Source organism: Nilaparvata lugens, chromosome 3, assembly GCF_014356525.2.
Source record: "Nilaparvata lugens isolate BPH chromosome 3, ASM1435652v1, whole genome shotgun sequence".
NCBI lineage: Eukaryota > Metazoa > Arthropoda > Insecta > Hemiptera > Delphacidae > Nilaparvata > Nilaparvata lugens.
This window is the reverse complement of record NC_052506.1, coordinates 85,092,578-85,110,268: the sequence shown is the minus strand read 5'-3', so window position 1 is coordinate 85,110,268 and position 17,691 is coordinate 85,092,578. Positions and strand designations below refer to the sequence as shown.

General features: G+C 33.0%; 1 protein-coding gene across 6 annotated transcripts in view; it reads left to right on the top strand.

Annotated features, from left to right (window-relative positions):
- Positions 1 to 17,691, top strand: part of LOC111044184 (irregular chiasm C-roughest protein) — a 635,676-nt gene that overhangs the window by 593,430 nt on the left and 24,555 nt on the right. Inside the window, exon 1 of one of the 6 annotated variants that reach the window (XM_039424892.1) lies at positions 11,272 to 11,703. The exons of 4 other annotated variants lie outside the window; for them this stretch is intronic. In XM_039424892.1, the coding sequence (XP_039280826.1) occupies positions 11,690 to 11,703 (14 nt within the window). In that variant the 5' untranslated portion in view covers positions 11,272 to 11,689. Of the gene's footprint in view, positions 1 to 11,271; positions 11,704 to 13,253; positions 13,397 to 17,691 lie in introns of those variants that run through there. One more of the 6 variants, XM_022329269.2, reaches the window with a different exon arrangement.

The window sequence follows — 17,691 nt, the reverse complement described above, 5'->3', positions numbered from 1 at the left end:
ATTCTCTCGAAAATTTAAAGTGGTTTTTAGTAAGGAAATTCAACATTGATCTAAAACTTTACTTTATAATATTTTACACCATATTAAAATATTTTCTATTTTCTATTAATTGTTCAACATATTGATGAATCGAGTTATCATGTCAAGGCTATTATGATGGCTATGGAACATTTCATAAAAATGATGATAATTCAATCATCAAACCATTATCAAAATGATGATAATTCAATCATCAAACCATAATAAAAGTTATGATAATTCATTCAATCATGTCTAGTGCATATCCTCTGATCATTCATGTTTTTTCTATGTTCTATTACAACTAACAATGTTCAGTACAGCTCTAATTCAAACGAACAAAATGATCCTTGGATAAATTCTATTGTATCTTCCATATGATTTCATTCTTTAGTTGAGTCATTGATTTATTAGAGCTACTCGATTTGGATGAATAATGGAATTCAATTCATATTTTTGGTTGGTGAGAGCATGAGCAGCTTACATACCTCCCTCACCTTATTATAGAAACATGAAATTGGTATAGTAATACTAGTAACTCTACCAGCATTTTCACTGTAGTAGACTGTAGAAATGGAACAGAATAATTTTTTTGGACATGGCCTACAACACTTCAACATAATTGGAACAATAATTACCTTTTTTTGTTGGGCTACTCTAAATTATCATCATCTTCACTTCAGGGATTAGGTTCATTAAATTAACATGTACCGGTACCCATCTCTTTCTTGGCCTACCTACATCTCTTTTTCCAGTAGGTCTATAGTTTTGGACTTCAAGTGGCATTCTATCAAAATGACTGCACCAGTTGCGTCTATTTTGTATCATTCTTTCATGCAGAGGAGCAACCGACAAAACCTGTCTTATATAAGTATTTCTAATTCAATCAACTCTAGTGCAGCCAAATACACTCCTTAGAAACCTCATTTCTGCAGCTCTTAATTATCAAATATAAAATAAAAAAAGTGTATACTTGATTTTTTTTATATTTCTTGTAACAATAATCTCTCTATTGGCCACAATTTCCACTTCATGAATAATAATGTAGCATTATAAACATGATGATAGACACACAACACTTAAATATAATTGGAACAATAATTTCTTATCAAATAAAATTATTTCGCTAACCATGATCAATCTATTGATCACAAATTGAACCGCACTTCATGAATAATCGTAGCATTAATTGTGTTTTGTGCCTGCAGTGCAGCCAATACAAATTTGTCTCACTCTCCGCCCCCAGCTCTCAGCCCCCGGTTGGGTTAAGTTGGCACTAATGAATAACGTGGCGGTCGCCCCGTCGTGTATTCGCAACAGCACTGAAGATGATTGAATTCGTCATCATTAGGCCTTCAATTAATATTGATAAGCTATTACTATTGCACTAACAGCGGTGCAATCATATTTTGACCAGACGTTAATGAAGCAATGAAATTGCCTTCTATGTTCATTATGAATGGTTCGGTATGTACCGACACGTCTGAACCGGATATTCGCTTTGAATCTACACTTCAATCGAATTTATTACTGGTTTTCATCAATTATTGAGTGAAAGATAGTAACTCTGAAAGATAGTTGCTGAGTGAAAGATAGTGACTCTTATACTATCTACTCTTACGCTGTAGGTATTCGATAATAAATTAATCAATCATAAAAACGAAGCTGTTCAACTTCTATGTGAAGAAGAATAAATAATCTATGATTTATCAATAATTTTTCTAAACACATTGAAGCCTTTGGAGTTCTGACACATAATAAGGAAAGACTAAAATGAGGGAGATATTGTTCTTCACTCCGAGCTTTGAAGCCTCAAAGCCTTGAAACTTTACGATTTGACATTGATATTACTAAAGAGAATATGATACTCTAGTTCTAGTATCTACTAGTATCTAATTAGTTTCTATTTTTTCGACGATAATTATTACATTAAGTTATGACACTGATATGTTCAGTGGTAAAGCAACAATCTCATATGATATTCATGTCATCATGATTATTGCAACAAGTTCCGAGAGTAATTATATTATTGGTAGTCTACTGATCAACAATATTCGCTCGTATATAAGTGAAATATAAATTTACTAGTGATAGAATAATCCAGTACCTGGCAAATGTTCTTTTTTATCCATTTTTAAGGAGAACACTTCTATCCCAAACAGTTTTACAATATCGGGGTACCAAGCTTCCCTCGTTATTTATTTACTGACTTTTGATAAACCGAATACAATTATTCTTTAAAATGATTGGGGAAGGACTAACAGGCACAGCCCAAAACTGTTTCTTCCCCGAATTTTTATTTATACACTATAAATAGTCCAGAAAGTAGGTTATTATTATTTATTTAGCGTATGGCTTTCAAGACGTATCAATCAGTATCCATTCCATTTTCAGGATCATCAGAAAGTAGGTTATGTTCCATACACTTGAATTCAGGTTCAATTTTCTGTTCAAACATTTGAAAACAAGAAAGTTTTAATTTAGATTATTTACAAACCAAATTGAATAACAAAATAACACTCACTAATCACTTAAAATTGTCAAATAATGTTCAACTTTGAAAATTATGATATACTCTAGTTTAGGAGGATTATCATGTCATGTCAACAAATCAGATTATGTTGATCAAATCGATTAAATTTAAAGATCTAGCTCGATAACATTTCTCGCTGATTGATTATGATTACACAGCTGGAAATAATTCTGTCTCTCTCCCACACAGGAACACGCATCTTCTGTTATCGAAATTATCATCTGTTTTTTCAAGGATGAATTATCCTTTTCATCTCCTTCAGCGAGTTTTCCCAGTGATGAGACCTAGTGCAATCGAATTTTTATATCATAAAGCTACTATATTCCAAATTTCGTGAAAATCTTTGGAGCCGTTTTCGAGATCCGTTGAACATGAATAACCATATAACCAGATATAAAAATATGAACAGATATAAAGAAATTGCTCGCTTAATATAATAGGATGAATAACGACTGAGGGATATTTACAGCCATAAGGTCTATCAATAGCCATTCATCCCAGTTTTTTTTTCCAATCATAATTTTCAATCATATTAATTTTATCTGTAATTATTGTGATCACAAATGAATGAGTAAATTTTAGTTTTTGGATAAATATAAATAAGTGTGTCTATGAATTGAAAAATTTCTTTTTTGAGAGACAGAAAGGTGGACTGTTTTTTTCAGTTGTGATGCCAGTGACTTTGTCAAGGTACGCAGTTAGTGTAGAGTACAGTAAGGGTTGTTAGAATGGCTGAAGGGAGGAAAGTAGTGACTATAAGTGGACCCTGACTGCGATGAACTTGCTCGATAAAGACAAGAAAGTGGTGGAGTCAAAGTCGCGTGCGCCCAGGCAAGGGTTTAACTTTGATTAATTAAAAATTTGTCCATTCTTGTGTCCCCCCCTCCACCACCCATAACCATCATGCTCGCAAACATATTTTACCCTCTAACTTAGATTTATTGGCACTGAGCACGTGATGTTTCTGACTCTCTCCCATTCATCTGACTTCCAGCTTTAAAATGCTTAACAGACGTATTAATCGTAAGGAATTCCCCAAACAACTAGTTTCATTTTGCTTTCTTTTTGTCCCTACCCTACGCCATACATTTCTGTCATTCCACCCCTTTCCAGCTCTACTTGAATTCTTACAGCACACGCGCACTCTGATCAAAGTCTTGTTCATTACTTCATTAATTTGATACTCTCTTTCCGTATGACGTTATCATTCATCGGCTGTGTTTTATTTGGCGTGCATTATCATACTTCTCATTCTGCACGTCATAATCAAATCTTGAAATGAACAATGAGACACGTGTGTAATTTCCAAACCACTATTAAACTTTTATCAATAGCAGTTCATCGCTGGCAATAGAAATATGGATATTCACTGTACCAGCTACTAATAAATCGCTTGATTACCATCTTCTTCTGAGTCTTTTTTCATCATTTCATATCTGTAATTTCTCTTAATGTTTAAATGTTTGAATGTTTAAATGTTTATATGTTGCGCATTTACGGCGAAACGCGGTAATAGATTTTCATGAAATTTGACAGGTATGTTCCTTTTTTAATTGCGCGTCGAAGTATATACAAGGTTTTTGGAAATTTTGCATTTCAAGGATAATATAGAAGGAAAAAGGAGCCTCCCTCATACGCCAAATATTAGAGTAAAAATCAGACTATAGGTTTATTCATCATAAAATCAGCTGACAAGTGATTACACAGTAGTGTCGAGAAACCAGTCTATTGCTGTATTTCCACAAAGTCTATAGTTTCAATCAGGTACTTGTGGATGAGAATACTGCGTGAGGTCTACTGTTCACAGAACTACTGGTCTAGAATCATTGAAAAATAATATTCAAGCTCGTGATCGGAATGAATGAGGTACTCTCCTAGATTTTTGATCTAGGAGAGTAGTCCTACTCTCCTCTCAACACCTATCCAAATTCTTATATTGGCATAGACAATCGCACATACCGTCGGCCTATCAAGCCTAAACATATTGTATTATCCTCCAATCCACGTAAGTTATAAGCCATCTATTAGAAACATCTTTCATGGCTCTTTCAATCTGATAATTCAGAATATCCATGATCGTTTTTTTTTAATTCAAAATGAAGAAAATAATTTGCTTTATACACCTACAGGGTTGGAAAATCATGAATGACGCATTATCACGTCTGAACTACTGGACTGATCAACTTGAAATTTGCTCATATATTCTTAATTTACCGAGGATGGTTATAGGCCTATTTTAAATTCTTCAAGATTTCAGTAGGACAAGTTTTCAGTTCGTCAAGTTTTCAACCTGACCTGCTAGTCAAGAATAATTTTGGTAACCTTTGCGTTTGATCTATTTGAAAGAGTTCATCTGAGTTGAGGACGATAGCAAGAATTTAATGTGTCAGTTCATCCATATTTCATTATTCCAGTACCTATGATAAGTGGAGAAGCATGGAGATTACAGGAAAAAAAGTTTTGTTGAACTTGTTCAGAGGAATTGGAGACAATTGTCATAGTTCCCGTGTGCAGTGCGAAGTAGTTGAAAGAGACAAACTTTCAGCTCCGGATTCATTTCCACCCAGCTTTTCACAAGAAAACTTCTGAATTTTTCCTCATACTCTGTTGCTGCTGGCTAAGTCTTTCTTTGCGCCATCTCTTTTGTTGTATCTTCATCTCACAGGCCTCACACCTCCTCTCCCTCTTATTCAGTTGTCCTCACTTCCAAAAGTATAAAAATCTTCCTCACTTAATTACTACGACAACTCTTTCCTTTTTTAGCCCTCTTCGTCCTCCCACTTTCGGCCCGAGAACAGAGTAACTGTGAAGCTGTTGCAAAAGTTGTGAAAATTCACTCACGCCCGCTTTTCTTCTCTATGATCAAAACAAGTCGCATTTTAAATTCTTTATTCCAGCAAGATTATTGAACCACTCTGTATTCTCAACTTTCATAATAACTTTTCACATCTATCATTATCGTTCATTGATATTATTATATATATATATTGATAAACAATATCGGGGCACCGAGCTTCGCTCGTTATTTTTATTTATTGATAGACAGAACACAATTCTTTAAAATGATCGTGTTTATATTTTACAGCTGGCTATACGTCAGCTTATGAATTTCAGGGATGAGATATATTGATTTTCCACAGATGCACTCGCTCACTCACTTTTTTATTATCCACAGATGACGAAAGTCTCAAGTGTTTCCAAGGATGAATTATCCTTTTAATGTCGTTCAGCGAGTTTTCCCAGGGATAAGACCTAGTGCAATCGAATTTTTATGTATCATAAACCTACTATGTTCCAAATTTCTTTGAAATCGTTAAAGCCGTTTTCAAAATCCGTTGGAAATAAATAAGCATATAAAAATATACAGAAATATAATAGGATACTGATGATCTTTGGGATGGAAATACATTATTTCCATCTTTGGAGGAGTTTTTCACACATTGGTTTTAATTAAGTGTCAAGTGCTACTACTATTTTGACGTTGCTGATGACTCTATGGTCCCATAGCAGGAACAATAAATCTTTCTATCTATTTTCAAATGAGAAGTATATCACTTCCTTTGCCAAAATAAAATAACTGTAATCCAAAATTCTAAACACATTCCACAAATCGACCTCATTAAGACTACATTAAGAAATTCAAATTTCAATATTAGTGTATTTGATTTATATATATAAAGCTGCGTACAGACTTGAGCCCCACAAATACGCGCATTTCATTTGTCATCAGCTGATGCTACGCTTATAATATCTGTGCCCTACTGTTCTTGTAAAAATACAGATTTAATCAGCTGATGAATTGAAATGTGCCCTCTTCGTGGTGCTCAAGTCTGTACGCAGCTTAAGATCCAATATACAGTATTGAGGCATCTCAATATTTCATCAAGTATTTTTATAATAACAGAATTTTTCATAATTTTTCATCCAAGACTCTTTGCTTGTTTGGAGCCAGCCAGTGAAGAAAGCGGTAAATGCATCTGACTGAAACATATACCATTGTAGAATATTAAACCCAACTGAATGCGGCATATTTATTTATTTTGTCAAAAACAAAATACATAAAATAAATTCAAGTATATGCTACTGCACTTGAACCAAGACACATACATTTATTTAATTAGATATAATAACTAAATGATATCCTTTATATTATAAATATAATATTATATGATATATTGATTTCAAACTCATGAAAAATACTGTGTGTGGAACTCAAATCCATCTCCTCAAGTCCTGATTTTGCTAATGTTGGAGAATTTGATAAAACATCTCCTCGAAAATAAATCATATTGAATGAAAACGCTGACTCTTCAATTTGATAACCTTGACTTCAAAGTGAAGCGTTGGCGTTCCGGAAGGAATTCTGTTCATTCATAATTTTATTTCCGGATAAACTACAAAGACTTCACGAGAAAGCCCATCGTTATTCATGGAAACATATTATTAGAAATTATTAATAAAACTCTGCCAGACACGTTGCTCCAGAGACGTCTAGCGTTCCACGTTAGGCATGAGATATTTTTGGACTATTATCGTTTCCTTCCCGATTTTATTTTTATATTTTTTGGAACGAATTAAGAAATGGGTCAACTCTAATGATATTCACTTTTTCAGTCTCCTTGTGTTGTCTCTGGAATCTACTTTTTCCTTCGGATTTTTCGAGCATGGAGAGTTGATGAGAGAAATTCTTCTCCTTCCTCTGGCGCTCACTTAGTAAGTGTTTATTTATAAGAATAATATACAATCCATAGAATTTATACAATATACAATATACAATTCATAGAATTTATACAATATACAATATACAATCCATAGAATAATATACAGCCCATTTGTTCATCCATAGAATAATATACAATCTATAAAAGATTGTAATCATTGTATATCATATCAAACATCGTATTCATCACATAGTGTTTATACATCCCGTACAATTAGGCCAGGCACACACCAGTTAGTCAAGACAAGACAAGACATGATCAGACACGTTAAGTCACAATACTTCACATAGTTGCTTATGAAAACATGTCTAATTGCAATGACTAATCAGTGTGAGTTGCGTCATAAGCAACAATGTGAAGTATTGTGACTAAACCTGTCTGATCATGTCTTGTATTGTCTTGACTAACTGGTGTGTGCCTAGCTTAAGCCTATTCATTAGGCTATTGGTACAGAGTAATTTTGAAGGTGATATTGTTCTTATTTTCTTTAGATATTTTCAAAACACAGTTTAATAGAGAATCGAGATACTAACAATATCTAGTCAAGGTTTGACAATATCTGTTGAAAATTTTGTTTTCTGTCTTTGACAATATCTGTTTCTTGTATTTAAAATTGTACGATATTATGGTAAATGGAGTATTTGATTTGATATAGTCTTTCCATGCAGTATTTACTGATTTTTCAATTATATTATATGTAGCCTTCGAAAGAATTGGATCAATAGATGCGTGATCTCTACCTAAAATGGATTTACATTTTCATTTGATTAGCCATACTCAGAAGTTTGATGTGGAAATTATAATCAAATGAAAATTATAAATATCAAATATTTTTCCAGAAATAATATTGCAATTTGAATTGAAGGTCATTCGATATAATCATCTTTCAAGTTTATCAATGTGATTTATTGGTAGGTCCACGTTATAATGGCAGTGTTTGATTGCTATCCTTGTCTATCATTCAACAAAGCGGATTCAACTAATATCTTTCTCGCTTTGCTCTGTTGTCAGATTGTCTTTAACAATGTAGAATTAATTATTAATTAACAAAATATTCCATCTTAATTATGTAAATTCATTATTAAATAATTGAAAAATATAATTTCTTGCTCGATAAAATAGAATTGATTATTTCAAACGAGAATGAACAGTTAATATTACATCAATAAACCTGTATCAGTTTCCGTCTATAGAAGGCGGAGGATCGGCAACGTTGTTCTCGTATCTTTCTCCACTGCCATTATAACGTGGACCTCACTATAGCACTTGAAACCCAGAGTACGTAGAAGAATGCAACTGGATGTACAATCAATTCAGTGATGGACTAAATTGGAGTCAATGTTAGCACAGTGTTTCAAGATTGGTGAGTGAAAGTCCATAGAAGGCGGAGGATCGGCAACGTTGTTCTCGTATCTTTCTCCACTACGATTACAACGTGGACCTAACTATAGCACTTGAAACCCAGAGTATGAAGAAAGATGCATTATCCCTACTGGATGTACAGTCAATTCAGTGATGGACTAAATTGGAGTCAATGTCAGCACAATGCTTCAAGATTGGTGAGTGATAGTCTATAGAAGGCGGAGGATCGGCAACGTTGTTCTCGTATCTTTTTCCACTGCCATTATAACGTGGACCTCACTATAGCACTTGAAACCCAGAGTACGTAGAAGAATGCAACTGGATGTACAATCAATTCAGTGATGGACTAAATTGGAGTCAATGTCATCTCATTGCTTCAAGATTGTTGAGTGATAGAATGAACGTTGCACGTGTTATCAATGAAGTCCCAGAGGCGAGAAAAGGTCCCCGTGTCTGAGTGTCACCCCTTGGCAGATAATAGGTTATTGGCGTGTATTTAAGGCGAAGAATGCTGGCTGTTGACTTGGAAACGACACAACGACGTGATTTTCACGTCTATTTTTTCTCCTCTCTTTTTATCCTTTCTTATTTCGGTACTGTGAGTCTATTGTGGCGTATGCTCTCACATGTGAAAGTGAAGGGCACCCAACTGTCCATTCCGCCTCCTCTTCCTCCTCCTTCTAATTCCTCCTCCTCCCTCAATTCTATTTTCTCTCTTCTCCCTCTTCTCTCCATCCTTCCTATTTTATTTCTCTCCCTCCCATCATCTTATCACTCATTCTCCTCAAGTCGTCAATTTTACACATTTTCTTTCGATCTTCTCCTCCACCTTATTCTTCTTTAGCCCTTCTCCTCTCTCCTTGAAAATTCTTACTTCCCTTATCCTCTTTTCATTGCTCGAATTCCTTATATTGCTCTCATTTCTTTGTCTTCTCTTCCAACTTCTCCTTCTTCACACACACTTTTATTTCGCCCACATCACTTTTATTGTAAAGTGTAAATAAAAGTCATTTATCTATCTATCTATCTATCTTCACCTTGTTTCATATTCACCCTTCTTCTCTCCTCTTTCACAATCCCACACTCCTTAGTCTCGTGCCATTAATTGAGTTACTCATCTTCTTCTCATTTAATTCCTCATTTTTTTCTATCAACTTTCGATCCCTGTCTTCTTTTATTCACCTTGGTTGCATTTTCAATTCATCTCATCCCTCATTCCATTCCCCATCTTCAGCCTTATTTATTTCAAATATTTTTGTCTTAATGAATTCTTCTACTGCTCTCATAGTTCATCACTATAGTTCTTTTCTTCATTCATTATCTTCTCCACTCTCAATCATCACCTCCTCTTCCCTTCTTCTCATCTTTATTTCTTATCAAGTCTTTTTCCTAGATATATTTTCCCGAGAATCGACATTATGTATGTTCAAAGATTCTCCAATTCATTTAGATACGAAGCAATCATATTTCATAGTAATTCTGCATTGCATTTCTTTTCTCTCACGATATAGTTCAATAATAATCATTCAGTTTATATTTCGTGAATTTATTCATTCATTCATTCATTCATTTATTCGTGGACAGAATTACAAATCATATAAATATGATTAGGAAGGAACAACAGGCTTGACCCAAATCTATTCCATTCCCAAATTTTGATAAATAATTAATAAAATGTCCAAAAAATAGGTTATGTTTCTACTGTAAAACGTTCAAGTTCAATTTTCGTCCAAAAATATATACAAGCCAAATATTTTGAATATATTTTTTCTGAACTTTTAGGCTATTGAAAGTTATTTTGGAATGAGAAGTTTATAAGACAGTAATAAAAACAATAAAAAAACTTGTAGTACCCTTTTATTAAAACATTTGGAAAACTTTAATGTTAAAATGTTTCAAAGTTTTTATAAAATGGTAATACAAGTTTTTATTTTGTTTTCTTATTAATTTGAAGTAGCCCATATGTGTGACGTGTTTTTATAAGATAGTATATATTATAGATTTTATAAGATATGAGATGTTGTGTTTGAAAATAGTTTTCTTGATCTTAAAATTTATAAAATATAAATCACTGAGTAGGTGAAAGTGAAAATTTCTACTGAGAAAACATGAAGAACCCAAGACATAACCTATAAACTTGAGTGTTGATTGGAAATGACATTGGGTAATAGGGCAAGGCAGAACATCCAAAAGGATCTCTCTACCAATAAGAGCCATAATAATAAATAAAATAAGATAGTATATATTGTATTGCATAAATAAAGCACTCTGATTTGACCAGCTGATAGACTTTAACCATGTTCGAATGCCTTGACCAAGGTTGGTGAAACGGGGCATCAACCAATCAATCCCCTTTTCAAAGTTTTACAAAATATGGGAAAATAGCATATGAATATTATGACTTTTTCTATCTTTTCTCTATGGTTTTACTCAATATATCTTCACTTCCTCTTTATTTCTCTTTTATTCTTCATTGGACACTTCTTCTTGTCTCCCTTTCTTCCCCTTGTTCTTCTAAGTCTTTTGTCTTAGTTGCACTTTGGGGCGAGTGTGGTGTGTGTGTGACTGTAGACTCTTTTTGAATGTGTCTAGTCGATCTATTTTTGTGTTGGGTTCAGTTGGTGTCTAGTCGTCGACCAGAGAGGATCGTGCTGGGAGCATCTTGACGCGTCGTGAAGACGTCTCCCTAAATTTAGTCGCGCGTCTCATTCTTTTGAAGCGGTGCGCTCGGCTAACCGGGGGGTAGTTCGCTTTTGACCCCTCTTCGCCCACGTTTTCTTCTAATTTCGTACGCCCTTTCGTCTCACCCCGCTTTGGGCACTCATTTAGTGTGCATTCCTCTCGAAATAAGACACTGAAGGCGATAAATGACGTTTGCCAGAGGATAACAAATGTTGCGAAATGTGTGGAAGTGGAAGCCGGAAGTCGGTTGGTGGTGAACCGTTTACTCGTTTACCTGGAGCAGTGGAAAGTGGCCCTTTTGACATCTAGACTATCTGCACATGTGACCAGATTTGTCACCAGTAAACTTATTTGGGCATGTGTTGTCTGAACTATGGATTTCTTATGGTGAATATACGATTTAATATTTTTCTATTCATTACAATAAGTAAAATAACTTGTGCAAAAGATCAACTGCCTCAAACCCTAAATTGTTCATAATTCACTCCATAAAACATACTCCATACAAAATATAGGTTATTAAATTCACACTCTGAATATAGCATTGATTATAATGAAATAGGGCCTTAAGCCCTAAATTGTTCTCAAACCAATTCATTCAACACACTCCAAAAATATAGGTTTTAAATTCACATTCTGATCATTTTATTTAATTTCATTCTAACGATTAATATCGTAAGAAAATAGTGGAAATATATCACTATGTACATTTTCATAATGAAAATTATATTGAATGATAATCAATGTGATATTCAGAATGTAATAATAATAATATCGTGTGATTATTATTATTACATTCTGAATGTCACATTGATTATCATTCAATATAATTTTCATTATGAAAATGTTCATAATAATATATTTCCACCATTTACTTACGATATTAATCGTTAGAATGAAATTAAATAAAATGATCTCTAAGTATTGCAATACTGTAAAATATCTAAATAGTCAGTAGGTCTGGGAGTCTAGGATGAGTAAATACGAGGAGTATAATTCACTGAATAATCAAATATAAAATAATTTAATAGTTCAAATTTTTCTTCACATAATCAGTAACCAATAAAAGAGACAACAATTAATTGAAAACGGAGACAATATTATTGATAAAAAATATCACCACGTGGTGATTTTAGTGAAACATTCTTATTACATGAACATAATAGAGATGTAATGTCTTTTTTCTCTAGGGCTACTCTTGAATTGAAAAAAAGGGTTCTCAGATTTTTATTTTTATTCATAGAGATGTTATCTTTTTATTCTTGAAATATCTGAGTTTGTTCAGTATAGAGTTCAATCTACCCTGGAAATGCTACCCAATATTAATATTGATGTCATGAGAAGTATTGTAGTAAGCAAGTTAGGGTTGTTACTGTTGATTCTAATATTTTGAGTATAGGTTTATTGTATTTGAATTTAATTTCTCAATAGTTTAAAAAATATGATAATAATTTTCAATGAAGATTATATTCTTAAACTCAAGTAAAGTCGAGTTCGATAAATATGAGTATAAATTTTAACCTATATTAGATTATCATTCACCATCTATAGTATGAAACTAAACTTGATATAATTTTCTTTAGTTATCCTTACTAATACAACTGTCTATCTCAGTTTTATCGAAATTAAATAAAATGATCTCTGATAAATCCATTGCATAATAATGTAAAATATCTCATTAATCAGTAGTTCTACGATGAGTATGTAATGGAGGAGTATAATTTGCTGATTAATGAAATATACTGGATTAAAATGCTCTGCTTCCTCTTGTTCTAATCTATTCAATTAATTGGAAATTGCAGTTTTACTACGAGTTGTAATCTTGAACCAGTTATCTCATCTACCTTCCTAACTATGGCATAGATAAGCTATCATCTAGTTCAACACAAAATTATTACAATATTGCCTTGAATGTTGTCATTCTTGATAGCAGACGAGGTAATGATCGAACTCAGCTACCAGATTTAATGACTAGTCTCAATTAGCGGTGGCTGCTATTTATAGTGTTGTTCCTCTGTACAGCTTCCTTTGTCGTCTATCCTGCTGTAGCATCTTGAATTTCCAGCACATCCCACTCTTGGTAATGAAATTACTTGTAGAATATTTCTCAATGAATGAATAATTAATAATTTCTCAATGAATCTTACTTTGAAGCAGCTGTATCATGTATGTACGAATAGTAATGTAATAAACGTTGTACCAGAGATCACAGAAATAAACAATATTTACTCACTCTATGTGTAAATATAAACTATTATTCACTTTAAAATACATATAAAGTAATATTTACTTACTTTATGGTTGTACCTAGAATACCAATACATTCTAGTTTCATTGATAATAACATACATTGAGGATACATTCCTCAGTATCCTATTATACCAAGCGAGCAATTTCTGTGTATATGTATATATATTTATATGGTTATGTGGTTATATGGGTATATATTTATGTTCAACGGATCTCGAAAACGGCTCTAACGATTTTCACGAAATTTGTAACATAGAAGGTTTATGATATAACAATTCGATTGCACTAAGTCTCATCCTTGGGAAAACTCGCTGAATGAAATTAGAAGGATAGTTAATCCTTGGCTGAAACAGCTGTGGATAGTAAAAAAGAGAGTGAGCTAGTGAGGATGTGATAAATCAAAATATCGTATCCCCGAAATTCATAAGATGACGTATAGCCAGCTGTGAAATACGATCATTTTAGAGAATTGTGTTCTGTTTACTGTTAGAGAATTCCGTCGTACAGTCATACTAAATAACAAAGAAACTGGCACTTCACATCTATCAAATTATAATATAACTCCATACTTGACCACTTGAAAGTACTCACTTGCACACAATTTAAAAAAATATTAAAAGCAGTGTTAATTGATGAATGTTGTTTGTACAACGTACATGACTATTTTAGAATAGATTAGAATCGTCTTATGTGATTCATGCTATTTTATTGTATTGTACTGATACTGACTGATCTTAGTGTTTTTGTGTTTGTTTTGACTTACTTTAGTGTAAAAAATTGACGAAGTCCATGTATTCATGTGAATATTCTATGACCAATAAAATTCTATTCTACTTTTTAAATGAATAAAAATAACGAGCGAAGCTCGGTGCCCCGATATTTTACCATTAATTGGAAAATTGTGATAACAAATCCATGCTGTGAAAAGCAATATGAGAGTAATGAATTGATAGAAACTGAAACAGTTTTAAAACAGTGATACGAAATATCCGGTTGCTGGTTTATGCTACAAAAACTGTTTACTCATTACGTATTAATTGAAATGAGTAATTAATTTAAAAAATTTGACTGACCCGCACCCGCAATTCAATATCAATCTCACATCCATTTGTGATGTCGTGCTTCTTAATTGAAAATTAGAGCACATTAATTCTTCATTGGAAGGTATTGTTGCTGGCAGTGGCACACAATAATTATGCAATACTCATTTGCATGTTTCATAATGCCGTAATCAATGAGGATTTTTACTCATCGCATTTGGATGAAATGGGATAAAAGTACAGTCGGGGAAATTGTACATTTACATTTCAAATTATCCGACAGGAAAGTGCAAATTTATTCAACGACTAAAATTCATCGGAATTGTGTATTTATTTTCATACGTCTGTGAAGATAATCATTCTCCAAATCTCTACAACTCTTATATTTTCGTATTATTATAGCCCTTATCTATCAGAGTTCAGTAAATGGAACAGTTTCGATCTGTGTCTGTTGTGCCGTTTCCAAACATTTCTATGACTTGTGCATCTCTCAATGAACCCTGGATGAAATTGAATAAACTCCAATTGGTCAGTTTATGCTCACCCAAATATGTTGAATCCTAGAAAACTTCAACAGTTAAGATGTCAAAACGTGAATGACGTCTCTTTTTTTTCATCGGATTTGTCTCGGTTTCTGTCGGAAAGGTTCCTTATCCAAGTCTTCGAACATGTGTTCCCAAAACTTCGCCAATCCACAGTTTTTTATGTGTCAAGTTTGTCATCAACCCCATCCATAAAATTTATCTGGGTTTTTTGAAAACATAAAGCTTTCATGCCATACTTGGCAATTGATGACCTCTACGATTTACGACCCACTACGAGAATGGCTCCGTTATTTTATAACCTAGTCTCAGAGGCATGTGTGCATGTGAGTGGTACTATAATGTGTGTTGTTTGGCATGGTGCAACTTGCTTGTTTACAACTCACTGTCGAACCCAGGTCCACCCTTGTCAAGTTTGGATGCTACTACACCTTCCACAGTGTTTATTTGTCGAATAATTATAACTTTATGACCTATACTAGAGCTTCTAATTGTGACTTGGTAATTCAGTGAACCTGTCATAATAAACACTGGGTATAAATAGTGCCAAAGTTACGATCAGTTCCTCCACATTAACAGAGATTGATTGCCCTTTATTTTGGACGATTTCAAATTTAAATCAAGCGTGAATTTTATGAATGCCTGTAACGGGAAATCCAAGCTATTCTACTGAACCAATCCAATTAATGTGTATTATGATTGTTGATAGAGGTTCATTTTATATCAACGTTGATATTTTTCGGTAATTTCCTGATTCAAATGGTACTCATTATTCTATCATTTCATTGAAACACTTCAATTATAGTTGTTTTGGTTGGAGCTCATCAGATGCAGCATTGCAGTTTTATGAGAGAAATTGAATTTAATATTCCCTGATTTGATTAGCAATTCAAATATTGAATGAATCGCTCCTAATGAATTCGCCATTATCACAACCCAATTGAAACACTGAATAGCTCGAAAATTACACAACCTGCCCGATGTATAGCGTGTGTTTATTGGTGGTTAGTTTTCAGGCTCCTCATGGAAATCGGAGGATATTTCCTCATATTATTTGATACTATGAATATTTGTGTTATTCATACTATTGACTAGATTGACGATAATGAATATTCTTTGAATAGCTTAATTTTGAAAATTCGAGCACGGCCTGCTTCCATGAATTCCCTAGAGGTGATAAAGTTCCATTCCAATTAGATTATTTGATGAATACTGTACTATTTTAATCACGATACGGTTTAAGAGTGGCTTCAAATCGGTATAGCTCACTCAATTTCAAATAATCGTGAATTGGAATTCTGATAGAATCTTCAATTAATTCATATCAGCAAAGAAGGAATAGGTTATTCAGTAAAGAACTTATTCAGTAAAGTTTATTTATCTTTGTAACTCGTATTTTTTTGTAACTGGGCATCCGCCGAAAAACCTTTGGGTTTAGCAGGACTCTCAATTGTTTGTATTGTGAAAAAATTTTTTGATTTGAAAAAAATAACTGTATCTCAAAATTTACTCTTAGAACATGGTACGCCATAGTGGAGTAAGTGAATTTCCAGAAAACACTAAACATGTAAAACGCATTATAAGAAAATTTTGAAACTAACTATTGTATGTAATTGTGAACTCTAATATTCTCTATAATTGATTTAGTAGTTTCAGTTTTTTCTAAATAAACATTTATTTATAAAATAGAATTATAGTACCCTTAAAAATTAATAAAACAAGAATACAAATTGCAACGTAATTGTTTTATTATTATATTAATTTCAAAAGGTACTATAATATTCTATTTTATAATATTACAAGAAAGTAGCCCTCAATTGATACATTTTACGAAACATTTATTTATTATTTTCTCACCTCTAAAGGGGTGATAAAAGTTCCATTCCAATCAGTTTATTTGTTGAATACTGTAATATTTCAATCATGATATGGTTTAATAGGTTATACCATAGAGAAGCAATAGCGTAAGTAGATATCCCATGGTATAGGGCGTTTATGTCGCAACTTTTACTGTTATCTCAAGCCGATAGTCCACGTGTTTCTTTCCCAAAAAGGTGTGTGACGCTGGTAGTCTCTCAGACTGTGCCGTTCATACACTTTCACCCCAACAAAACAGATAAAATCAACAATATTAAATTTCTAATTTTTAGAGATTTGAGTGAAATATTTTTGTTTTTAATCAGATTTTAAATATCAAAATTTAAAATTTTTAGTTTAGTCATTAGTTTGGAAGTGGAAATTGGACTTTTTGAAGTGAAAGTGAAATCTTAACCTTATTCTTTTTTGAAACTTTTATTTGTGAAAATTTGGGAGAAGACAGTTTTGGGCTATGCCTGTTGTCTTCTCCCAATCATATTATTATATGTTTTATAATTATGATCTGTAATTGCCAATGAAATAAATAAATAAATAATCGATTGTAATCGACTTGAGATAACAGTAAAAGTTGCGACATAAACGCCCTACACCATGGGATACCTACTCAAGCTATTGTTTCTCTATGGTTATACTGTACTGTCCTTTGAATTTAATATTTAGTAAGT